Source organism: Rhinolophus ferrumequinum, chromosome 12 (genome assembly GCF_004115265.2).
Source record: "Rhinolophus ferrumequinum isolate MPI-CBG mRhiFer1 chromosome 12, mRhiFer1_v1.p, whole genome shotgun sequence".
NCBI classification, from domain to species: domain Eukaryota; kingdom Metazoa; phylum Chordata; class Mammalia; order Chiroptera; family Rhinolophidae; genus Rhinolophus; species Rhinolophus ferrumequinum.
This window is the reverse complement of record NC_046295.1, coordinates 13,839,053-13,858,087: the sequence shown is the minus strand read 5'-3', so window position 1 is coordinate 13,858,087 and position 19,035 is coordinate 13,839,053. Positions and strand designations below refer to the sequence as shown.

The 19,035-nt window shown below is 42.7% G+C and overlaps 1 protein-coding gene across 3 annotated transcripts in view; it reads right to left on the bottom strand.

Annotated features, from left to right (window-relative positions):
• MOB3B (MOB kinase activator 3B) overlaps positions 1–19,035 on the bottom strand; it is a 183,864-nt gene that overhangs the window by 104,354 nt on the left and 60,475 nt on the right. For all 3 annotated transcript variants that reach the window (XM_033123582.1, XM_033123583.1, XM_033123585.1), the window contains exon 2: positions 15,848–16,460. In XM_033123582.1, coding sequence (XP_032979473.1) covers positions 15,848–16,265 — 418 coding nt within the window. In that variant the 5' untranslated portion in view covers positions 16,266–16,460. The remainder of the gene's footprint in view (positions 1–15,847; positions 16,461–19,035) is intronic.

The following is a 19,035-nucleotide window of genomic DNA, read 5'->3' as shown; positions in this document are numbered from 1 at the left end:
TTTTCTTTTTATTTGATTTTTAGTTAGGAATGAATGGTTCTCTTATCCCTGTTACCTAATATAAATGAATAAATGAACAAGACAAATAATTTCAGGATGAAAACAGTATTAAGAAAATTGGACAGGATGGTCTAACAGAGATAAACTGAAGGGCTGGATCTATGTCACATTATATTGAATGAATGGTTAGGAAAGTCCTCTCCGAGGAGGGGAAATTTGAGCTGAGACCTGAATAACAAGAAGGAGCCAGCTACGCAAAAACCCAGGATGGAGGCTTCCAGACATACGGAACAGGAAGTGCAAAGGCTTGGCGGTGGGGATGAGAGGAAGAACTAGGGGGCGGGTTGTTTGACAAGAAAGAAGGCGAGGATGGCTAGAATCCAGTGGGCAGGCGACATGGTGCGAGAGGAGGTCGGAGAAGTAGCTCATGACGGGGACCGCAGGCCAAGGGAAGGACTTAGGACATTTTTCTGGTTGTAGTGGGAAGATCCTGGGTTTTTACAGAGAGGATGATCATGATCTGATTAATAATTTTTAAGAAAATGACTATCTGCCCTGTGAAGAATGGGTGAGGCTTGAGCCCCTCCTGGCATTGAAACCTCTTAGAATGTCAAAGACTACTGTAGGAAAATATAAAACTGTTTCTATGCTCAAAAATCTGATTTCAGTTGGGGCTATTGTATAATTCTAAAGGTATTTGCTGACTTTATTCCTTTTGGATGAGTTTTTGAGTCCTCACTACAGCAATGGGACAAATATCCCCATTTATTGGCTATTAATCAGTTAGGGGGCCATGTCTCTGTTATCAAATTTGTTTATTTATTTATAGGAGATCTATTTATTTACTGATTATTGATAAATAGGACCCATTTTGACGGACATTAAAAAAGTCATTTCTGATAAACATATCACTTCGACTGCAGCACAGAGCGTCACATTGTCACCAGAGCCCTTCCTTTTGAAATTCACTGGTGCATCTCACATTTGTCACACTCATTATTTATGAGCAGGGATCTGTGCAATAGAAGTGAGAGTCATCCGTATGGATACAGCTGCCTGTCTTATATCTGAAAGTGCTTATTTCCAAAGGAAAAAAAAGAAGACTTCAGTTTTTCATTGTGTCATTTTAAGACACGTATTGAGGTATTTTTAGTCTGGAGCCTCCTTCTGAAAGCCTGGGATAATGACTTTGCTAAATCCTACTGAAAGCAAAACCACAGCTCGAAGCTTTGGAAGAACAGAAGCTATGTTGCGTTGCTGTTTCTTAAATTAAGGAGACGGCCTGCTGGAATAGATGAACAGAGGCCTCTCCGTCAGGCCTGCCTATGGAATATGCCAGATTCCTTTTTTCTGTTCTGATTTACTCGCGACATCATTAAGACATCATGATGCAAGCCAGTTTCCCTTTTAGAAGGTAAACATTCACAGACAGCAGTTGCAGTAACTGTGTAGCTAAGAGCACCAAGAAGTCTTTTAAGGAAGGGGCTGTACCACACTCAGGCACTCAGCCTTTACCATCACTTTAGCGCGGACAAAGGAGCAGAGCATTAACTTTAGAAAAAGCCTGAGCAGTACATTCAGGGCTTTAGCAGCTAAAAGGGCAATTGAGTCAGAGCGCCATTCCTGCCCGAGTGTGGGAGCCCTTACTTGCTCCCCACTGAAAGCACTGTGCCCACCCTGAAGTTGCGACTATGGTAGGACCGCTGCTGATGAGCTGGTGGTAGGAGGCCCTCCCTCTCGGTGACAGCAGGTTAGGACCCCTGATAGACCCATGAGGATGACGCAGGTGCTGAGGCAAACTCCGCAGGAGAGCCCTGGCAGAAGGAGCCCTGGCAGATGGCACAGTGCTGGGCAAGAGGACAGGGGATGGCAGAGGAACGAGGGGCTGGCCAGGGGTCAGCATGGAAGGCGCTGGCATCAAGTAGTGGGCACCCTGTCATTGGTCTGGACACCAGAAGTATACCTCCAACATGGCACAATGGGCCGGCAAGGTGGGATGCCCGTCTTACGTGACTGGGGTACAACGGAGAATCCCAGACAAGAGTCTACTTCTTGGTCTTGAATTTGGGGTATGAGATTTGCCTGATAACTAATACGAGGAGGTGCATCCTGCTACTGAACCGTGGGAAGAAGCTCAGAAGCTCTCATGGGTCTGAGCTTATGGACAGGGTTACAGAGGGCTCTCGGGCAGTAGAGGAGCACCGAGGGGCAGGCACAAGGGCCAGGAAGACCAGTCTTTGCATTCTACTGCCTAATACAGTCCTTGGAATATGTAGGTGCTTAATAAATACTTGTTGCATGAGTAACCCTGAACTAAGTCCTGAAACTCAGCTTCCTCAAGAAATCGATCCTTATGGATCTATTTATTGGGTCATTTAAACAGTTCCCTTTGATCATAGACCCCTTTCCAACTGTCCTGGAAAAGGCCACACTAATTTTACCTGAAAAACTTGAGCCCCACTTTCAGTTGTATTTCTTGTGAGCTGACAGAGGGCGTCACGGACCGTCCCCAAAGCCCAGCTGCTATACAGCACTGCGGGAGGCCGGGGGGCTGCAGGACGTGAAATGTGCACCTGTGGCACCTGAAATAACATTGAGTCCTCAGCCCCGTGGTGAGTTATTGTGATAAGGGCAGCCAGAGTCCAGGGCTATTTTAAGAGTCAACATGTTTTAGGACTAAAAAAATTCCACGGAGCCCCAAACTGTCAACTGTCTGAGGATTGACTGAGAAACCCTAGATGAAAAGTCCACCTCCACAGGAAGTCCAGAAACCTGCCTCTGACCCTGCCTGTCAAGGGGCTTAGGGTCTCCAGGGTCTTTATTTCTGGGGTCCTCAATCAGTTAGGTATGTGCTTCTTCTCTATGGGAGAAAACATAGCAACCACTTTGCAGAAATACAGTATCAATGATATTACCAGTAATACAGTTAGCCGATGTTTACTGAACATTTGACACATATCAAGCCCAGTGTATTATTTTGTAAGATCTCATAACAACCTTATGACTCAGGTTTCCAGGAAAATTTCATGGACTCCAGTGTTAGCAGACCACGGAGTAAGAAGGGAAAGTCGGCAGTTATAGGGACTATGTACACACTTGGACTGAATGTTACAAGTGGAAAGTGAATTCCATAGATTTCCTCATTTGTTCAGTGTTAAACCACAGGTCACCGTAAGCAGCTATATGCATACGCTCATATTCTTCTGTTTATTTTTCCCCCTCTTCTTCCTAACCAGTGAGATTTTTATCTTTATAACACACACACACACACACACACACACACACACACACGCACGCACCAGCCCTCAACACACACATAAGAATTATATTGAGCCTTCTTCTGTCTCACCTTATTAATGGGAGGTTTGTCCCACTGGCATCAGTCTTCCTGGTTTCAGCCGACCATGTGTTAAAAATCTAAGTACTGTATTGAAGGCACAACAAGAAAGTAACAAACTCATGACTTGAAATATCTTATTTCATCCAGGCAGGATTTCTTCTGCAAAGGCCTCATGCTTTGGTGTCAGAGAGAAGCCAAATTTTCTGCTTCTTCAAATTCTCCTTTGGATTTTTCCTCTCTTATTTAGTCTTTGAACATTTTTGTCTGCGTGTTTATGCCAAGCTTTGCACGCACATGCCTAGAATATGTGTACCACAGAGGTCCCCGGCATAGTGAAAAAACACAATGGTGTCAGAAAGATAAAGGCCTTTACAAGCTGAGTGACCTGTGCCTCTTTGTGACTCAGTTTCCTCATTTTCTTTTTCTAAAAAAGTTGTGAAAAGTCAGTGAGCTTTGTTAAGGCACCTAAACTATTGTAGACACTCAAACAGTAACCAACATTTTTACATAAACTGCATATAATCAAAAACTAGATATGACATAACCCACTTAGAAAGGTAGGTGTGAGATTTGCCTCTGAAACCCACAGTAAAAACACATTTCCTTTGGTATTAGATGTTTCATAAACCCCACTGAAAAACTAGTCTGTGTACAGAGGGTAATTCATATCTTCCCAGTCACAGGTTGAAGTAACGTGTCCATGTCCATCTAGGCTGACCAATGATCATTTCCTCACAGGGTGCCTTGTCATGGGGCTCAGCTCATGCTGAATTCAATTATCTATGCTGATGTAAAAAGCAGGGTCACGGATGATCTAAAAGAGCAAATACTTTCTACATCATTCATTCAATTTCTTTGCCCTAATAGCAACCTTACAAGATGACTTAGGTCTTGGCGATGGCCTCCTAAAAGAGTACGTATCAACTGATGGTGAGAAGAAACTCACAACCTTTCTAACCCAGATCGAAAGCTATCCTGAACTTGAATATAGTTGCAAAACATTTGCAAGGTGGATAACTGCTGGTGGTCTACCACTCTGGAATAATAATTATGTCACAGCAATTCCATTCAAATTTTAAAATACTTCCTATGTACCCATCAAGTCCCGCCAGTTAATTGTCTAGTCTGATTTAGCCCATTAGGTTATTGTGAACATAGTGCGAAGGAAATCAGAGGGTGCATTTTTTTCAGAGCCTGATTGGCATCTTCCTTTCAGTGGCCCCACAAATGTCTGTGATAGGGAAACGGCATGACAGTGAACACTGAGGTGAAAAGCCACCAGTTCTGCTAGGTAAAGGCCACCAAGCATGCGTGCAACTGATCAATGGGGCCTAAGAGCAGTGTTGTCTAACTGGTTTATACTACCACGATGTCACCAATGTCACCATTTATCACCAGGGACACTGAAACACTCAAAGCAATCTTAGTTTGTGTTCATTCAACTAAAATTGTCAAGTGCCTACTAGGTGCAAAGGACTGGCCTCTCCATTGCTTTATCTACAGCAGCGGTTCTCAAAGTATTGTAGGGATTCCGGGGAGTCCTTTCAGGGGTACACAAAGTGCTCCCCTTTCAAAGATGTATGTGTATGAACTCAGACTTGAACTTAAAATATATATCACAATAGATTGAAATACAGAAGCAGATAAGAGTCCAGTTGTTTTCTATTAAACCAGACATTAAAAAGATTCACAAAAACTAAAATAATGCCACTCTGCTTACTCAATTTTTTTGTTTTGGGAAATATAGTTACTTTTCATAAAAATTATACTTATGTTTCTTTGTGATGGGTTTATTATGATTTTTTTCAATGAATTAATTAATAAGTATTTTTAAAATATTCCTAGTTTCAATTTCTAACATGGTAACTGTCGATAGATATAACTCACATAAACAAAGCAGCACTGAGATTTTCAATAATTTTTAAGAGTATGAAGGAGTTTTGAGACCAAAAAGGAAAAACACTGAGAGCCACTGTTCTACATCTATCTCATTTATTTCTTACAGCATCCCAATTCCCTTTCCCAATTTTGTCTTCGTAGAACTTATCATTACCTAAAATTATATACTATATATGTAATTATAAAATTATCTATTTTTATTGACCTGTTTTCCTCATATGCCAGCATTTGTCTGTCTGCTCTCAGATCCATTCCCTATCTTTTCTCTGCAACATACATTTCCCAGGATCCTTTGCCAAAGGCAATGGAAAGCACTGTCAGGAAACCAAGGAAACAGAGCCCAGGTATTTTTCCTCCTCTCTCTCCTTTGGACTCCAGCTGTACTGCATCTTCTCCTTAGTTCCAGTTCCTGCTGATGGGTTTTTCCTCTGCTCCCAGCTCCTGCTGAGCAGCCCAGGCCCCCGGGCTCTGCCCTCCTTTTGTTTGTCTAATCCTAGGGTGTAAGGGTTTAAGGCTCTTGTTATTACTACCTGGTTGCTTCACCATCCCAGTTGGACTTGTCAGTTCTCCCTACACTTTGGGGGAAGAAACTTACCTCAGCTTCCTCACTTGAAAACAGGGATAATAATAATGATGATCAACCAGGACTGCTATGAGGATTAGAAAGCAAAAGACAGAAAAGATCTAGCACACTGCTTGACTCAGAAAAGGTAAAAACTGTTAGTTAATATTATTATTAGTGTATCTTAAACTGTGGAATTGCTGCTTTACATAAAAAAAGGGAATCTACTGCTTTCAGCTGGTGTTCAAGTTTTGATGATTAACTGAGATTCGAATGGATGTGGACATTATGTTTTCCGACATGACGACTGTAATTATGATCCAATCCATAGCTTTTTCTCAATTTTTACTTCAGTTGGAGAAGAAATGTGCGGGGAATACTACAGGAGAAATTCTTCTATGTAAGCAAGCATTACAAACCACAATAAATCAGAGGTCTTCCCTTTTCATATCACTGTGAAAAAGAAATAAAGCTCAAATGTATTCAGTACTTAATTCTCTACCGGGAACTCACTAAGAGTTGCATATGCATTATGACACTTAATTCTCAGAACCTTACAAAGTGGGTGTTGTTATCATTACTTCCCCTTTCCAGTTGAGAAGCCAGCCTCAGAGGTTCAGGATTTGCCAAGATCACACAGCCCATAAGGACAGGAACAGATTTGACCCTGGACTGAAGATGAGTCCTTACCTGTAACCTATTTTTGGAAAACAAAAATAAAGCTATCAAAACACATCCCATATGTTTTGATAGTTACAGATTGTCTCCTAGGGAACTTGGTACCTACAATTAACGTACTTACTCATATTTCTTTCAATGACACAGAAAGACAGATGCCCTCAGCTGTAGGCTTTTTCTTCCTCACTTTTGGGATGGCCAAATAGCATCTCTGAGAGCCAATAGCAGGTAAATCGTCCATAGTCAATAACTTTCTTCCCTTTGCTCGCCGTGGCCGAGAGAGGATTCCCTGGCTGGGATAGGCAATCGAGGTGATGCTGAAGGTACTCATGCACAGGTAATTAATTCTTGGTGGTTCCTAGAAGCTCAAGTCCCATAGCACTGCCACACAAGGTAGTAGGGCTCCCTCACTTCAGCTATACTGGAAGCCAGTCAGGAGTCTGCCATTGTTGGCAGATTCCCGGGGAGTATGACACAGGGGGTGGGCAACAAAACGAATGCCTCCAGATTGGCTGAAATTTCTCCCTTCCATCATCACTGCTTTCCAGTCCTGGGACCATGAGCTGGATGCTGCAGAAACCCCGCAAACCTATTGCTTCCTTTGAAGAAAGATTTTTCGTTTTCCTGAGAGAGAACTAACACCTTCAGTACATACTCCACAAAGACAAACATTTTCAATTCCAAAGGCATGAACTAAGCATCAGTTAGACACATCACAAAGGAGGTATCTGTATATGAAAGGATTCCATGCCAACCTCTCTTTAAATATTGAACTCAATCTGAGAAATGAAAATAAGAGCCAGGTGACAAAAAACTCAACTGCCTCACAATTTTCAGGAATATGTCCATTCTGCAATATGAACGATAAGGCATCAGTCAGCCCATGTATCCAGTTACTGCAGCATGTTACTGCAGATGTAGCTGGGTGCTACATCCTGTGGCAGAAAAAAGAAGGGGGCATTGGCTTCGTGCAGGCCACTTAGGCTATGCATGTAAAACATCTTCTGAAGTGCTGTTGTGGACCTATTCCTGGTTCTGGCAGTCTGGGCCATGCAGTGAATCTCCGCTGGTTCCACAAGATACAGCAAAAGAAGAAGGGAACATGGATTGTCAACTGCACAGCCAAATGTTTAATATAATTATGGATTTTCATCTGAGGTTCTTTACTTTCTCACTTCAGTTCTGACAAGACTATTTCTTCATCCTGGTACTGGGTGATATTGAAGGAACTAACGTTTATAGCATACCCTACATCGCGCTAAGTGTTTAAAATGTAGCATGTTATTTCATACTCTCATCCATCCTATGAAGCAAGTGCTTTTACATGCACTTTATAGACAAGGAAATAGGCTTAGAAAGACGGAAAATTCGCTAGTAAAAGTTGATAACTGGGATTCAAACTCAGCTCTGACAGATTGACGTTTCTGTTCCTTTTTACCATGCCTCCTTCCCAAACTGGCTCATCTTCCCAGAGTATTCCTTTTACTAGAAGACTTAAGGGAAAAAATGATCATGTGAAGGAAAACATGGATAGAATTATCATTTAGAATAGGAATTTAATATGAATTTTTAAAGGTAAAACACCAGAAAGGTCCTGTCTATGCAGGCCTTTACAGACAGACAATCCATGTCCCAAGACCTACTAAGGTTATTTTAAAGGAAAGTCTTGTGAATGACTCTCTACAGATCTAGGGCAGGCTAATCGTTTGGCCTCCCTTCAAAATGATGTTATTTAAGTATCTCTATACCCTCTATCTAACAGGGAAAGCAGGGCATTGGTGGGGAGGGCAGAGGGAGAAGGTTCTGGTGTCAGCGCCTTGCTGATACGCCCTGCTCAGATACACAAAAACCTGTGCTCTCTTTAGAAGCCAGTGGGGGACTCAGTGACAATGACAGTGAGCTCTTGGGGATCTCATCCTCACTTCAAGTGGCTTATACAACTGATCCTTCCAACTCCATATTGTGGTCTGGGCAACTGCTCTGGTTAAGGCATTTTTCTTCATCCAATTGCACTTCCAGATACATTTCCACATCCCTTTCAGCTCAGCCTGAGCTGGCCTGTGTCTCCACTCAGCCCTGACCCTCACACTGCAGCCTCCATTGGCTAAGGAAGGGTGCCAGGTCTACAAGCACCAACCCAGTCAAAGCAGCAGAAGCCCCCACCCCCACCCCCTTACAGCCTTTGTTTTCATCTCTGCTTTCCACTGAATATCACATATCCCATTTCCCTGCCCAGCTGATGCTGAGATGTAACAACTTGTCATCTGAGATATGGCCCATTAAAATTACATAGCACAGGTAAGGGAGAACTCGGTGCAGGTCGGGACAGCAGGTAATTAGCCTTAACTCACAGGGCAGCCTTGAGGCTCTCTCAGTTCCCTGTCTGCACTCCCTTCCTCTTTGCTTCTTAGTGCATGGAAGCCCTCGCCATTTCTCAGAGGTGTCTCTTGGGATTTGTTGAGTAGGGGTGGTTATTTAACACTGTCCTCATTAACTCAGCCACCGAGTCACTGCAGTATTGGATTCGCCAGGTGGGGGCGGGGAATTGTGACCATCAAAATAGACCATCAATTCTCCAGGGGCTAGTGGGGGTGGGGAAGAGGGGATTCAGCTGCCTCTGTATGTTTTCTATGAAAAGGCAACTGGACAAACTTGAATAGTGCCAGAATCTCAAGGAGGCAAGATATGAAAGGAGCAGGACCTTGGAGTTCCCATCAGTAATGACACAGCACAATTTGCATCAGATGCAAGGCCTGTTTCCAAGTCCCTCACTGTGACTGTTGGGTTTGTCTTAGGACATTCCCTAGAGTGGACTTAACAATGGATGCAACAGGCAGGGGTAAATCAAGGGTAAGAATTCTGTTGATTCTAGGGTAAGAACTCACAGACACAAGATGCTGGAGGAGTGGAGAGCATGGGCGGTGGAGTTGGACCACCTTGCGTCTGTATCCTGGCTCTGTCTGTGCGACCTTGGGCAAGTTACTTAATCTTTTTCATCTGTGAAATGGAAATCATACTACCCGCCTTTATGTTTTACAGATTAAATGTTGTTGTTTTACAGATTAAATGACATAATGCAGGTAAAGCATTTAGGGAGTACTTGTTCAGGAAACGGCAACTTTATTATTATGCCCTCCCAACTGGTAAATTCTTAGGGAGCCACACAGTTAGTTTATCATATCCCAAAGGCAAATCACGTTTCCAGAGCCTTGGGAAAATTCGCCAGCTCAGAGGACGATCTTGAGGGCTCCATTCCTGGCACTGAGTTGTCTGAGAAACCTTTTCCCATCCTCTTGAGAGATCAAACGCAGGTAACCTTGACCAACTCTGATTTTAGACTATAGTCAAAAGATTTTTCCATGCCGCTGATTGCGGCGTTCGACTTTGCCCCATGGGCTCAGTGTTCCAGAAAGGATGTACATTTTTCTATACTTTTGTGTTTTTCAATATTGTGTGTAACAATAGAAAATTTTTATACTTTAAAGTATTCATTTATTTTAATAAAATGTAGCACCTTAAGTGTATTTACTTAAAAATATAAATACTGTAATTGTTTTTTGTCGATTTTTGACACATTTTGGAGAACACACTTGAAATCAATTAATGCAGTGAAAAGGTTAATGAGTGGCTTGTCCCAGCTGTGACACAGTGTATCTCCCCGCTTCCCCAGCTAACCCTCTGGTTTGACACCAGACATGGGTGGGTTTAATACTCAGTCTTCTGAAAACCAAGTAAAAAGACTCAGTCTACTGGCTTCCTCTCTGAAGAGTTAGGTAGGTGCTCAACCCTGAAACCAGGAGTTGATCTAGCTCCTAAAGCAACGCTGAAATTTCCCCCAAGTCTTTGACAGATGACAACCTGAAGCATTCATAACCCCCGTCACAGAGTGATTCAGCAGTGAAGATTGATAATTTCTAAAAATCTTGTTGAGTCTTTTACAATGCGTTTCGTTTTTCTGGGGATACAGTTCATAAATTGTCTAGTGCTCTCCATGAATTCTGGTTGATAGTCATGTAGAAACGTATACAGAGAGAGAGGTGACTAACACATTTGTCTTCCAGCACCTCTTCTGGGTGCTTATGTCTCTGGGCCGGGTGTTTTTACTCACACTGACTCATTTAATCCTGACAACAGCCCTGTGCGATCAGAATTAAAATCTTTAGTTTACAAAGAAAGAAATGTTGGCTCAGAGCTTATGTTTACCAACGTCACAGAGTGTCTAGTAATGGCAGAGCTAGTTGGCTAACTTCAAGTCTCTGTGTGCAGGCCCAGTGCTGATTCTACCACACTGTAAATATATTTTGTTAATGTACATCCTGTCTTACCAGTGTTATACAGATTTATATTTAAAAATGAGGGAAATATATAATAAAAAATAAAAAGTTAAAATTTAAAGGCTAATTATAAACTCAGTTCTCCGACACCCCATGACTGAAAAGCTCATCCCTATGGACATATTTTTTTATAGTTTCATGTTTCCTGCCACAATATTTTGAGAGAGGATGAAACTCAGCTGAAGTCTCAAGAGAAAGGTTACCAAAGGGATGCAGCTATTTCCACAACGCACTTGACCATTGAACAATCTACTCATTTTAGAAAAACGTGCAATTTGGAGCAACTAGACAGACATTCGGGACATGATGGAAACCACGCAAAGACATGAACTGTCCGCTTTGCTTTCTCAGTGCCTACAATAGAGCCTGCTTCTAAGCAGGTACTGACAAACAGTTATTGAATGAATGAATGACTGAATGGCAGTAGTAGGTAGTCGTGGGCTCACAGAGCATTTTTAGGAGGCTAAGTTATCCACTGCCCAATCTTGGAATGGAACGTGGGAACAGTTGTGTTACAGTACCAGGACACTCGTCAAGCAGTCCAGAGGTAATTATTTAAACAGGAGTAAACAAAAAGCATTTCTTTACATACAAATTATAGCAAAAATCAGGTTTTCTGAAATATTCTCTACCCTAGACAACCTCCTAAAACCATTGCTTGAGAAGTCTTTTAGCCACGTGAAGGAAAATTTGCAAAATAATGCTACATGCTATGAATGGTAGTGGTGACAAAGGCATAGATTTTTGGCTGGACACTCGAACTAAATCCCTGACTTCTAAATGACTCACTAGCTGTTAACCTTGGGAAAGCCCCTTAGCTTGTTTAAATGCCAGCCTCCTCACTGGTAAAATGGAATATTTAATTCATTGAGTTATTGTAAGACTTAAGAAAGATTAATAGTGCTTGGCACTTAGCAGGCTCAATAAATCTTGAGTTCCCTCCCTCACTTCTCTCCTTTCCTTTCCCTGCTCTTTCCTTCCCCGACACCCTTTTATCCTAAATCCATAGAGGTAGGTGAGATCATGTAATTATTTTTTTTTTAATGTTCTTATTCTTCCCGTTCAAAGACTTTTTAAAAACATGAGTTGGAGGAGCTTTAAGTTTTCTACTCATTTTTTTTCCTGAGTGTCAGATCTAAGATATTAAATCCTATTATATAACAGAAAAACAGGGAAGCTGAGGCCTAGAACACAAAAATTATTGTTATTAGACAGGCGATAGAAAAAACGGCTGTGACTTCCTAGGCTTCCTATTTTTCTGAGGTTATCTCTAAAAGAGGTTATATAGAGAGAGAATTGAAGAGGAGGGGTCCTTGCGTCTGAAGTTACTGCTGTCTTAGGAGCATTCACAGGGACATCTGTTGGCTTTTTAACAAAGGAAACTGGAGAGGATCAAGGGAAAGTGCAGGAGACTCTAGTTCACAAGAGAGCCACATCTGTTTGGTATTCTCCCAACTGAGAAAGCTCAACTTCTGAAATAGCAGGCGTATACCAGTTAAACTAGAATCTAGGAACAGATGAAAGCTTTTCTGTCCTCCGTGTTTCAATGGTAGAGATCAACAGCTGTTTATATCCTTTAATACCTAACTAAGGGTGAAGCCTTCACATCTGTCAGTATTTTCCGGTTCTATTTCCTTGGATCACAGTGGGGAGGAGGTGCAGTTTGAACCCCTCCCAATTCCCAGGCAAGAACACAGAAATGTGCCTATGATTCAAAGCCGTAATGCTAAGCAGAAGTCCCCATTTCTCGTCTATCCAGGGTCTGCTGTTTATGGAGAATTCTTCCTTTACTTTATCTTGATCATTTTCACGATAATGACTGATGGCAGCACAAAGATCAAAAAGAACAGAAGTGGGCTGGATTTAGGGGGAGGCAGAGGAGAAATGAATTCTAACAAAGAAAGTGGCTCCTGATGATAAGTTATTTCAAAAGACAGCAACAATGTTGTCCAAGGGCAAATAACAGAGGTGAGCAGGATGCTGATGGAGACCCTCCGGGTGGTGGTGGGTGGTGGTGATTTTTACTGACCCCTAACGTTTCACCTTGGAAAAGTTAAACACAGAAAATTAAACTCTGTGGAGGCAGGTACAGAAAACACTCAGGATGGTGATAAAGGGATTCAGAGATATTTTAACTTCACTTTGATCACCAGCACCATACACACCATGCCGGGACTTTATAAAGATCATTTTTCCATCCATCCATCTATTCATCCTTCCTTCCATCCATCCATCCATCCAACGAACAACTTATAAGGCATAAAGACTGGGCTTAGTGCTGGGATATTCAAATGAATAAGACATATCCCATAATTTTAAAGGGCTTATATTCTAATGAGTGAAAGAGAACATGATATAAAGGATGCATGAGAATTCACTACATAGAGAAAATGGTGATTCCAGAAGGAAAGAACAACATGAATACAACCAGAGAGGTAATAAACAGACTGATTCTGGGGAATGAAACGCATTCTGAGTGGTTACAATAGACAAAGAAGTGAGTGATGGGTCTTGTTAAAAGTGAAATTCTGTGTCTTACCCGAGAGATTCTGATTTAGTTGTTAAGGGGGAGGACCAAACAATTTGCATTTTAAACAGAAGGCCAAAGTAATTGTGATACAAACAAAAGTTTGACAACTCTAACATATATAGATTCACATCTCCCAAAAGATTCTAATGGTGGTCCATTAAAAAAAAAAAAAAGGTGGCAGGTTCAAATTAGGAAACATCACATACTAAAATATCATTCGTTTTTTAGAGATTTATAATTAACATTAGCATATTAAAATGCAGTAAAGAAATCAATTTTACTCAGCATTTCCCAAACTTATTTTTCCATGAGGGAAAAAAACATAATGGTACACATATTAAAATCTGAGAACACTGGTGTATTATCGAACATAGATTGGGAAGAGCTGAAACAGAGGTATCTGATTAGATAACTACGTTCCTCAAATCCATTGAATGATGAAAGAAATGTCTAGAAAATGATAGCAAAGTCAATTACTTTGGGGGACATGGCGGCATCCACTGATCACCTCCAAGCAAAGTCTAAAACCACTTATGATGTCCTGTTTTCCAAGGTGACCACTAGAAGCTTCCTCATTCCCAAATAACACACCATGGCTCTGTGATGTTATTTCTGGTCACAAACTCTACATGGTAACCACGGTTGCCAGAGAGAGCAGAAACGTCCAAAGCTCAAAGCATCAAGAAGCACCGAAACAGAGGGGAAGGACAAAGAAGTGTCTCCCTGCCCACATTTATTTATCTTTATTGCTACCGTGTTTCCCCGTAAATAAGACCTAGCCAGACCATCAGCTCTAATGTGTCTTTTGGAGCAAAAATTAATATAAGACCTTATCTTATTTTACTGTAATGTAAGACCGGGTCTTTATAATGTAATGTAATGTAATGTAATGCAATGCCATATAATATACTATACTATACTATACTATAATATAATACCAGATCTTATTTTACTATAAGATCCGGTCTAATATAATATAATATGATATGATATGATATATCGTATAATATAACATAATATAATATAATACCAGGTCTTATATTAATTTTTGCTCCAAAAGATGCATTAGAGCTGATGGTCCAGCTAGGTCTTATTTTCGGGGAAACAGGGCATCATATGTTCTGCACAAAGCATTGGCAGTTGCTGGTAATGCTTTTGGAAAAGAAAAATTCCTCCCAATGAAAAAAGAATCCTCTGACAATCAAAGAAAGTGCAAAAAAACATGAACCTAAGAAATTCCCACCCCTTGGAGGTGTCTATGATGTGGCTGGGGGCAGCGGTGGGGGGTGAGTTGAAACCTGTCTTCTTCCTCCTACGCTGGTGAGTCAAGTATTACCCCCACCTCGTTCCTTAGCAAAGGACAGCAGAGAGAAAGAGCATGAGGGAACTGAACAAGTCAAGGCAGCACCAGAACTCTGAGCAAATTGGTTTGTGTGCTGAATAGTTCAAGATGTACATACTGCCCTAATCAATTTATACACTTTTTTTTTCTGGTATTAACTTAATTACTTCCATACGCCCCCACCTCAACTTTCCATATGCCACTTGGGGACACACACATCCCAACAAGAGGTGATTTCCACAATGTGTTTCAAATACTTTTTTTAGACCCCGACCATCTCAGAGCTTTTTAATAATACTTTCCAACGGCACAAGTATTTTTTCAGTCATTCCACAAATATTTCCTGAGTGCCTAACAGGGTTCCAGGGCTGGAGATACAACAGGAGACGTAAGGAGATTGCTTTCCCATTGCACCTAGAGCCTAAGAAAACTGAATTTTAAATTCAGTCTGTCAGTGCATGGACCGTCCAATGATCACCAGCATAAAGAAATACAAGAGATAGAAATGGTTTGCTCCTTCCCCTTGAATAGTTTTATGACTTAGAACATAAGGAAAACAAAAGCATTTGCATTTCAAGTGTCCTGGTGGGTCTCACAGCTACACACGGGTGCAAGTTAACAGTACAGCCTGGAATTAAGAACCTACGATCAGGAGAGGGAAGAACAGAAGGGCAGGATTTCTATTTTCCCAGAATGCGAACCCCAAACAAATCCATGGAGTCTCACATTGGGATTTCTTAACCTGAGAGATGAATACCAATAACCGTGCCAGAGTGAATGTGTGTTTAACTAGTTAATTAGGCAAATAATGAGAACCTTACCAGAACACCTGGGTGGCTTTGGAGTCTAGTCCTAAGAATGCCAGCAAGATCAAATCTAACATTTCACCAAGTCAACGTTCCCAGCATGTGGGATGTGTCATTTCATGGCTGAGGTCCATGAAATTATTGTAAGCGGTCAACAAATGATAGGTTTCAAAATTTCACTGACTTCCTACATATGGAAAAAGAAACTGCAGGTTTGTGAGCGATGATGGAATTGGGGAAACATTGATAATGGGTGCCGTTCGGCATTCCAAGGCAGTCCCGAAAGAAGCCTCTGCAAACTCCCTGAGCATGGGTGGCACGTGACAAAGTAACCAGGAAACTGGTCATGGACTTACCCACGCATGTCGGAAATATGTCCTCATTGTTGATCTGAACCTCGATCCAATCCATAAGGAGGTTCATGTATTGGGGAGCTGGCAGTGCAGTCGGCTTCTTGTACTTGAGGTCATCCTGCCACCGATACTCATACTTGGGGCCCCCTGACATCACAGGGCAGGTCCGCTCGGTGCAGAACTCACAGATGGTGCCATAGATGAGGTTGATCCGATTGAAGAAGTCCACCACGTGCACGGCCACCCAGTCGTTCTGGTCCTCCCCGCTGGGCAGCTGCACGGCAGCCTTCAGGTCCACGCCCGAGTTGAGGGACGCCTGAGCTCGTTTGTGGAGCTCAAACCTCTGTGTGCCAGGTTCAAATTTCCTCTTGGGCCGGAAGGTCTTATCCTTGTTGAACACCTGCTTCAAGGCTATGGACATGGTCTTCTTTTCTTCCTTTGTTTTGCAGGAAGCAAAAAGGCACCTGGAACTTTTCAGTGAGAGATCGCAACCCAACAGAGTTTTCCACTGCCAGCCCTCTGGCCCCAGTCTTGTGGCCTGTCGCTTTAAATCTATTTTAAACAGCCCCTTCCATCTTCCTCTTGAGTGATTTCCGGGGGAACCTCATGTTTCTTCCTGAAGGCAGGAGAGAAAAGGGTCTCATCAGTACCCAGTTTGCATTTAAGAAATGACAAAGGTTTAGACCAATTTCCACCTTGCCTTTGGCTGTGCCTACTTCCATCCAGGTATGTGGATGCAGAGGTCAAGCCAAACCCCTGGGAATCTGTACGGGCAATTCAGACCACACAAATGACCAAGTAAGAAAAGGTATCCCACTTCTTTTCTTCATGGCCTTGGTCAAACCTCTGGTGACTCTTCCCTGCGTGACCACAGGCTCGGTGGACCTCTCCAAGGCGTGCAGGATGAGAACAGTAGTCAATGACCCATCCTCATCCCACATGCACCCCTCCTGAGAGCATCTGCCCCTCCTCCCGCCACCATTGCCCCATTGAGTAAGAATGGGGCTACTGCCCCGTCCTACTGGATAAAGCTGATGGGAGCAAGGGTGATGATCACACCAAGCTAGCTAATAAGAGTCCTGGGGGGGCCGGCCCAGTGGCTCAGGCAGTTAGAGCTCCGTGCTCCTAACTCCTAAGGCTGCTGGTTCGATTCCCACATGGGCCAGCGGGCTCTCAACCACAAGGTTGCCAGTTCAACTCCTTGAGTCCCGCAAGGGATGGTGGGCAGCGCCCCCTGTAACTAAGATTGAATACGGCACCTTGAGCTGAGCTGCCGCTGAGCTCCCGGATGGCTCAGTCGGTTGGAGCACGTCCTCTCAACCACAAGGTTGCCAGTTCAACTCCTTGAGTCCCGCAAGGGATGGTGGGCAGCGCCCCCTGTAACTAAGATTGAATACGGCACCTTGAGCTGAGCTGCCGCTGAGCTCCCGGATGGCTCAGTCGGTTGGAGCACGTCCTCTCAACCACAAGGTTGCGGGTTCGACTCCCGCAAGGGATGGTGGGCTGTGCCCCCTGCAACTAGTAACAGCAACTGGACCTGGACCTGGAGCTGAGCTGTGCCCTCCACAACTAAGACTGAAAGGAAACAACTTGACTGGAAAAAAGTGTGTGGGGAAGTACACACTGTTCCCCAATAAAGTCCTGTTTCCCTTACCTAATAAAATCTTTAAAAAAAAAAAAAAAAAAAGAGTCCTGGGAATTTGGAATCAGGACCCAGCCTTTGTTAGGAATTATCCCTGAGAAGATACGAGAACTGGGTCTCATTGAGCCCTATTTGGACCATATACAGTGAAGTTGAGAAAGCTGGTCTGCGGGGGGATGGGGGATAAGGGGAGGAGAGAAGGAGGAAGAGAGAAGAAGCAGGAAGAGGAGATGGGAGAGGTCACGAACATAGAGAGGTAAGAGCACCAGTGGCCACAGGGAGAAGAAGAAAGAGAGAGAGACAGTGAGAAGGAGACAGTGGCTTCCTTACTTCTAGAAACGGGTTCAAATTCCTTTTAAAGCCTAGCTGTGATTCCAGCTCTTGGACCATATGTTTTTCCTGAATTAATCAAATTAATTCCTTGTTTTACTTCAGCTAATTTGTGTGGGTTCTGTTTTTTCCCAAGAATCCTTAACTAGGACAGCAGCTATCATCCCTGCAACGGCTCATCCTTCACGTCCTTAATACCATACCCTACACGGCACTTCCAGGCAGAGCTGTCCAGTAAGACTCTCTGCGATAATGCAAATTTCCCATAGCTTTGCTGTCCAATATGGTACCCATAAGCCACATGTGGCTCTTAAGCACTTGAAACATGGCTCGTGTGAATGAGGAACTGAATTTTTCCTTTTATTTAATTTTAAGTGATTTAAATTCAAATAGCTACTGGTGGCTAGTAGCTATCATATTGGACAGTATAGCTCTGATGTCTTCAATGCTCTCTTCTCCACTATTTCATTTGACCCTTACACAATTCTGGTTAGGTTTATAGAATTATAGTTGGTATAGTAGATTTGTAGCAGGTATCATTATCCCTGAGTCTCCAAAAGATAAAATTACTTGGCTAACAAGGTCCCATAGTTAGTAGGGTGTATGGTTAGTATTGAAACCCAGTTTCTTGTCTTGTCAAAAAACCCAGTTCTTTGCACGTGGCCTTATACTCCAAAACGTGATGCCCTTCAAGCCGTTGTTCCTGCTGGATGATGAAGCCCTTTTACCCAGTGGTTTCCTCTACAAACTCCCCAAAGATCACAAGTATAGATTGGCTGGAGGTAAAGGCTGTGTCCTGTGTCCTAGAAACGAGAGGAGATAAACTGATGCACTCCTGGGTCAATCCCTACCAAAGTGAGCCAAGAGCTGCGGCCAGATTCAGAAGGACCCCGTATGGGAGCTGGACTTAAGAGTTCAACAAGTTAAATCTTTCCCCACCTAGAAGAGCTTCTGCTGTCATTCCACACTCAAACATGGCTTGACGATGTATTCGAACTTTAGTTATTCAGGCCAAATAAAACAAAACCAAAGAAGAAAACAAACAAACAAAAACCCACACTGGAGACTCTAATTCCCTCTCACAGACTCTACTCTTTGCTCAGAACCGCTGGCCATTCCGCTAAATGCCTTCTCTGGCTACTCCCTACAGCCTCTGTGTGCTCATTTCTTCCCTCTTAGTCTCACCCTCTTAATTAGGTTTTCACTGAAATTCCCTATG